Source organism: Sprattus sprattus, assembly GCF_963457725.1.
Source record: "Sprattus sprattus genome assembly, chromosome: 5".
Lineage (NCBI taxonomy): Eukaryota > Metazoa > Chordata > Actinopteri > Clupeiformes > Clupeidae > Sprattus > Sprattus sprattus.
In genome coordinates, this window is record NC_137924.1 from 10,261,388 (window position 1) to 10,268,887 (window position 7,500).

Here is a 7,500-nt window from a genome sequence, read left to right on the forward strand (position 1 = left end):
AGGGCAGAGAGAGTGTGGATCAGGCGCACGCACACACACACACCCAGAGAGGGCAGAGAGAGTGTGCATTAGGCACACACACACACACACCCAGAGAGGGCAGAGAGAGTGTGGATTGGGCCCGTACACACACACACACACCCAGAGAGGGCAGAGAGAGTGTGGATCACACACACACACACACACACACACCCAGAGAGGGCAGAGAGAGTGTGCATTAGGCCCGTACACACACACACACACCCAGAGAGGGCAGAGAGAGTGTGGATGAGGCGCACACACACACAAACACACACACACCCAGAGAGGGCAGAGAGAGTGTGCATCAGGCACACACACACACACACACCCAAAGAAGGCACAGAAAGTGTGCATCAGGCCCGCCCAGCAGCTGGGCTAGAGCGGAGTGAAGACCATTCACACGCTCCAAGTGTGTCCAAGTGTACGTTCCCACTAACACACCCTAGCGCTGGAAATGAATGTTTCTTTTCCTTTTGGTATGTGTGTGTGGGGGGAAACCAGGCAACAGGCTACGAACAATATTTACAAGTGCTTAGCATTGGGTCAGCCGCGGCCACAGAGGAGTTGACAGCCACCCTTCCCTCCACGATCACGCCTGTGCCGCGGTGGTCAAGGCCACTGTGGCCATTGCCAGCCCTGGGCCGAAAGGATCCAGGCCCGGTCCATGCCTTTCCAAAACACCTGCTTGGCACTGGGGAAAGCAACAAGTTCTCTGCTTTAATTCTCGTAGTTTTCCGAACATCTCTCTCTCTCTCTCTCTCTCTCTCTCTCTCTCTCTCTCTCTCTCTCTCTCTCTCTCTCTCTCTCTCTCTCTCTCTCTCTCTCTCTCTCCTTTTGAACTCCCTGCAAGCTGTGGCTGTCTCCTGAGTAACTAGCATGATGTCACAAAGGATGAGCTAAGAATTTTTGGTGGGAGAGAAGACGAAAATAAAAAAAAAAAGCTTAACAACCGTGAAACACATGGTGTCCATCTGTTACCATGTATTCACGTTTTCAATCTGTGCCCAATCGCATCACTGGAGCTATACCCACCCCACCCCCCCCCCCCTCTGCGGACTGATCTGAGAACAGGGGCATCGTTTAGATAATCTGAGGCCTGGCACGTGATTGGGCTCAAAGGACGTTGTTGTAGTCCACTTCCCTCTGTGGGGCGTCACACCAGGCCTGGAAACACGCAAACCAGATGGACCGAGACAGCGCTGCTCAACAGCTGTGCATGTCAAACAGTGGACCTCGTTTCCTTAGCAACCGAACAGTGCCTAAATGGATTCAAGCTGCTCCAGCCCTGGGAACCCTGCGTTCGACGTTCAACTCTTTTTTTCAATTCACTCATCTCTGAATCATCAAACCAAAGTTACGACGGAACATGGGAGAGAGGCGAGAGAGACACAGCTTCTTTTCACATTTTTCCTTTCAAACATAAAAAGATCCCCCACAGGTCCACCTACACACAACACTTCTTGAGCTCCACTGAATGAACGAGTGGGCAGCATTTCTGAACTCTCCATATAGCCTTGATAGTTAGCACTACTGGAGGGCCTTCAGTCAGCACGTAGCATGTAGTCCCCAAACGGATCAAACCCCTCACTACATGCTACTCTGAACTCTTCATAGCCTTGATAGTTAGCACTACTGGAGAGTCTTCAGTCAGCACGTAGCATGTAGTCCCCAAACGGGTCAAACCCCTCACTACATGCTACTCTGAACTCTTCATAGCCTTGATAGTTAGCACTACTGGAGAGTCTTCAGTCAGCACGTAGCATGTAGTCCCCAAACGGATCAAACCCCTCACTACATGCTACTGTGTACTCCCCATCCACCTCCTGACCCAAACGACAAAAACAGTCTGCCTACTAGCCCCCTCTTTCTAGAACATTCTCCAAAGAGCTCTGGTCTTCCTGAGGAAATGTATTACCCTTTGTCTGTCATCTAAATGTTAAAGCAGAGGTAAAGGGAGTCGTCTTGAAAGGGGCCCAGTGTCTCCTGGCCTTGGTATTGTTCCCAGAGGTTGGCACACTGTATCTTGTGACATGCACTCGGAAGGATCCAGACAGAGTGGCCTTTGTGCGGGCAAGGCTGTCTCATTCTTACAAAACTCTTAACTCTTCCACATAATACAAATGTAATTTGTTTGTTGGGTAACCAGTCTCACCCCACGGGCTGGAAATGAGTCAAACATTGGTTGGAAAATAAGTTCCAAATTGCTACAGACTGATTCGAACAATTGAGGGAGTTAGGTGGAGGAGGAGGAGGAGGAGAGGGGGAAACAACCCTGTGACTGATAAGAAATGGAGCAGCTTTGATAAGAGGAAGAGGGAGAGAGAGAGGAGAGCGGAAAAGGGACGAGGGAAAAGATTAAAGAGACAAAAAGAGACTTAGGATTAGATTGAACAGGAGAGGAAGAGAGGGAACAGGGAAATCAACAGGGAAAATGTTCAGAGAAAATAAGAGGAAAAATAACAGTATATGGGATAATCATATTCATGCCCGCCCGCCCACACACACACACACACACACACACACACACGCACACACACACACACAGACACGCACACACACACACACACACACACACACACACACACACACACACACACACACACACACACACACACACACACAGGATGATATATGGGATAATCATATTCATGCCCGCCCACACACACACACACACACACACACACACACGCACACACACAGACACGCACACACACACACATACACGCACACACACACACACACACACACACACACACACACACACACACACGCACACACACACACACACACACACACACAGGATGATGAGTAAAAGGTATCAGGCAGGTAGGTGTGAGCATGAGAGGAACAAACCAGAGGGGGAAAGAGAGCGTTGGTGCTCGGGTTGCGGAGTGCTGGCGTCGTCACTCAGGCCCTGGAGGCGAGCGGTGTACGCTGAACCCCAGGGAGGGATGGGAGAGGAGGAGGAGGAGGATGAGGAGGAGGAGGAGGGAGGGAGGAAGATGATGATGATGAAGGGGAGTAGGGAGATGTGACGGGGTGGATCCCCCGAAAAACACAAACCAAAGAGGGAGAGAGAGAGAGAGAGAAGGAGAAACAAGAATTATTATCTTAATGAGTACACCAAAGTAGACTCCACTCCACTCATGAACGGTATATAGAGAGCTTAGTGCTACTAGGTGTTATCAGTGGGGTCAAGGCTGACAAATGGGCGCACTGGCCCCATGCACTTGTCTCACATCTCACGCCTCCTGATAAGTCACTAATTTCTGCGGTGGTTTAGTGGTGATGGCAAACGCAGACAAAGTGCTCCCGTATCCCTGGCTGGTGGTGCGGGACGATAAGCAGAGTTGACTATCAGCCCCCGTGAGCTCTTAAATCACCCAGGCAAAGTGCATGTGTCAAGAGCGGCTCACACCAAAGCAGGGTAGGTTGGCACCCAGAGCTACCACACCCACACAAACATGCACACACACACACACATGCACACACATGCACACACACACACATGCACACACACGGACACACACACACACACACACGCACACCCACATGCACACACACACACACACACACACACACACAGACACATGCACACACACACAACACGCACACACACACACACACACACACACACACACACACACACACACACACACACACACACACACACACACACACACACACACACACGCACACACACACACACGCACACGCACACACACAAACATGCACACACACACACACACACACACACACAGACAGACACATGCACACAGACACACACATGCACACCCCCCTCAACACCCCCTCAGTCTCTTAAGCCATCTTTATCTTCCCTGGAGTCAACAGAGGGGGCTGAAGCTGCTGTTTCCCTTCCGTCTGCTCTAAGAGAAGCAGCAGCGGTAGTGAGGCCAACACTCGGGCCCCGCCTGGAGCCTCTTATCGTGCGGCCATTTCCCTTCCGGCTCTTTCCCCCCCCTGCTCCTTCAGGCCAGCTGCCTCTCTCTTTGTTTGAGCTCTGGGTCCTGAACAGGGCTCCTTCAGCCTCTGATTGCCAATGCTGTGTTTGTTTGAGATAGAGAGGCCCGCTCTGGTGGAGAGGGCTCTTCCTGTCTGACACCCATCTCTGAGAGGCTCGCCCCCGGCTCCTATCAGATGACCTCCAGCCACTCTTTTACAATGCCTTTCCAACAGCCAGCTTACACAACCCTTTACAGCATCCAGCATGTGTAAATATTTATGATGTGCTCCGATGAGCAATTCACTGCTTTTATGTGGCTAGGGGCTGTTCGAATCACTTACCACCCATTTGTGAGGCTGAGAGTCTGTTGCTATGTCTTACCACTAGGGGGCAGCGATGTTACCCAAACCTGTGAATACTGTGAGAGACTTTCAGCCGTATTTTTTTTCCTCTCTTTTGGTTTTTAGCTCAACAGCACGTGACAGGTTTTGGTGTTCCTTTGTATTGCTGGCTAAACATGTAGCTTCATGTGAGGAAACTTTACAAAAAAAACTAAAACTGTACAACTCTAAAGTCGTCTTGAGCAGCTTTTCAAAACAACACAGAGCGGTGAGTGAGTTAGTGAGTGTCTGCGAACAGCGAGCGCTGCACCAGAGGCACTGTGCACTTCTGGGCTGGCTGTCTGTCTGGCGTGTTGGAGCAGCCCCACGGCAGCAATGTGGCCTGATTGAGTTGGCAGTGCTGCACACAAAGCCTGCATTGTGACCTCACTCCGCTCATGTCAACACCAACGCAGCTCCTCAGGGGACAAAAAAAAAAAACCTCCTTCTGTACTTTGTGCTACAAAAGTCAAGGCTGTCTTAAACAGTGATACGCCAAAAAAGACTTAACCCAGACCACTCCGAGCAGAATGCTGTTAGGGGAGGTTAGTGGTACTTATTAGTTGTTTAGGGTGATGGAACACTAGCACAATCAAATTACAGGACGGAAAAGGAAGAAGTGACTTATTGATTTATTGTAAATCACACGTTCAGATAGAATGCTGATGGGGTGGGCATGCTCTTACCTGCCACGCGGTGTTTAACCAGGCCCTCCACGTTGAAGTTTCCCTCCTCAGGCTGGCCCTCTTTGGGGAGGGGCGAGGAGGAGGCCGAGTGGCTGTTCTGGGCAGCGGGGTACAGGGGAGAGGCCTCCTGAGACTCGGGGGAGTGCGACGGAGCGCTGGGTGGGTACGTGTTGAGGGGCTTCAGCTGCAGCTGGCCGAATGTGGGTGAGGGGCCTGAGGACTGGACTTGGGGCGCCGGGCTGGTCCGTGTAAGTCCCATTGCCTCTGGGTCGGTGGGGAACGCGGGCACGCCCGGGCTGGGCTGGTACATGGCGGTGGGCCTCTGCTGAGCGATGCCGACCTGGGGGTCGGCGGGGCGGCCGGGGGTCTGAAGTGGGGACAAGTGGGCCTGGGGAGGGCCCATGGCTGTCGGGTGGCCACTCAGAGCCGCCCCCACGTCAGCCTGATAGGACGGCCTGGCCTGGCTCTGAGAGAAGGAGGGCTGGGTGGTGACCACGCCACCACCGTCCCCGGCCCCCGTGGGCGCGCTGTAGGACTTGGGCACGGCCGGCTGCGTCTGCGGCTGCGTCTGCGTCTGCGTGTGCGCCGGGTCCAGGTCCAGCATGAGCATGTTGAGCGCCTCGATGGACTGCTCGATCTCCTGCTGCGAGGCGGCCCGCGGGAACTCGGGCAGGCTGTGGGTCTGCAGCGACGGACTGAAGTGGACGCCGTCGGTGAGCGGCACCTCGGGCACGCCGTACTGCTGCCACACGTTCAGGCCCCGCTGCACGGCCTCGCGGCTGCTGGTGGTGCGCGCCGGCGCCTTGGGCAGCAGGCCCCTCTGCTCCGAGCCGAAGGACTGCGAGCGGTAGATGCTGCCGTTCTGGCTGGCGTAGCCGCTGGACGGGGGGCCCGAGTCGCCCACTCGCTCCTGCGCCGACGAGGAGCTCCGGACCAGCGTGATTGGCTCCTGGGCCATCTGCTGCTGCAGCTCCTGCCTCTGCTGCTGCTGTTGCTGGGCGCTCTTCTCTACGTACTGGCCGTCTTGGCCGTTGATGACTGTCTCGGGCTGGTAGTACAGGTCCGCGGGTGTGGCGCGCCCCTCGAAGGAGGAGAGTGTCCCAAGGCTGTCTACGCTGTTGCCCTCCTGGCTGAGGGGCAGGTCGTCGTCCAAGATGTCTGTCTCCCGGTCCAAGCTGTTGTTCCTGTGGCCGTTCACGTGGACCTGGGCGGGTACCAGGTGCAGCATCCCTCCGCCGCCTCCTCCTCCTCCTCCTCCGCTGGCTGGGTATCCGGGCCGGTGCATGGGGTCCTCCTCCAGGCCGCTGAGGAGCTGGTCCAGCTCCTGCTTCTCCTCGGGGCTGAGGGGCTGCTGGGGGGCCAGCGCGGGCGGCTGGATCACTGGGGCCGGCGGCTGCTGCTGCTGGCTGGCTGCCGGCTCATCGGTGCGGTCGGTCTTGATGGAGGCGGTGGAGTTGCCCGAGTCGCTGCTCACCGAGAGGGCGTGGTCACCAGGAGGGAGAGCGTGGTCCACAGCCGTTAAGGCGTGCTCGACGGTCCCCGGGAGACCGTTGGCAGTGACGCTGCCGTCCAGGGACTCCTTCTTGCGCACTTTAGCGTAGAGGCTACCGTCCAGAGGGCCCTGTGTGTGGATGACGTCTGTGGGAGAGAAAGACACGCCACGTTAGTTAGTGCACGTGAAACACGTGATGCCCTGCACATTGTTGTAGCGGAGTGCCCAGGGGTTGCCTATTTGAAGGAAATGAAACATGTGCAGTGGCACAGGCTACGGAAAAACTCACTGGCTTTTCAGTTTTCTGCCCTTTAAATCATTATCATAAACATCTGAGTTTATTTGTGCATGAGAATGTGAAAAGCTGTCTTTGTACGATTTTGTGTGTGTGTGTGTGTTTGTGACAGCATTTCGACTGTTTATACCCAAAGAACCTTTTATGTGTCTGTGGTAAAAAAATCAATCTCTTTTAAATCAGCTGAGTCAGCAAAAGCTAGTGTTTTGTTTATGTTATAGTCAGACGTGTTATGGCTGCTTTTAGAATAAGTGAGCGCCATAGTCGTCTGGTAAGTCACATGGGTGAGCTGGTGCCAGTTTGGTCTCAGTGAAACAGGAAATGTGTCACAGCGTTGCCATTAACAACCATCTCTAATCGGGTGCTTTCACAGACATTAGCTCCAGCCTCCTGTTATCCTCTTTTCTGAATACACCCACATGCATATTCACACACACACACACACACACACACACACACACACACACACACACACACACACACACACACACACACACACACACACACACACACACACACACACACACACACACACACACACACACACACACACACACATACACACATACACACACAACCCCTCCCATGCAGAAACACATCCAGTACACACTCACTCAGTCCCGTATTCTCTCTCTCTCTCACTCCCTCTGTCACTTCCTCAC

The 7,500-nt window shown here is 53.9% G+C and overlaps 1 protein-coding gene across 6 annotated transcripts in view; it reads right to left on the reverse strand.

Annotated features, from left to right (window-relative positions):
• Positions 1-7,500, reverse strand: part of tns1b (tensin 1b) — a 160,265-nt gene that overhangs the window by 18,267 nt on the left and 134,498 nt on the right. For all 6 annotated transcript variants that reach the window (XM_080839271.1, XM_080839272.1, XM_080839275.1 and 3 more), the window contains 2 exons: positions 5,052-6,689; positions 2,875-2,955 (listed from right to left, as the gene is read on the reverse strand). In XM_080839271.1, the coding sequence (XP_080695397.1) occupies positions 2,875-2,955; positions 5,052-6,689 (1,719 nt within the window). The remainder of the gene's footprint in view (positions 1-2,874; positions 2,956-5,051; positions 6,690-7,500) is intronic.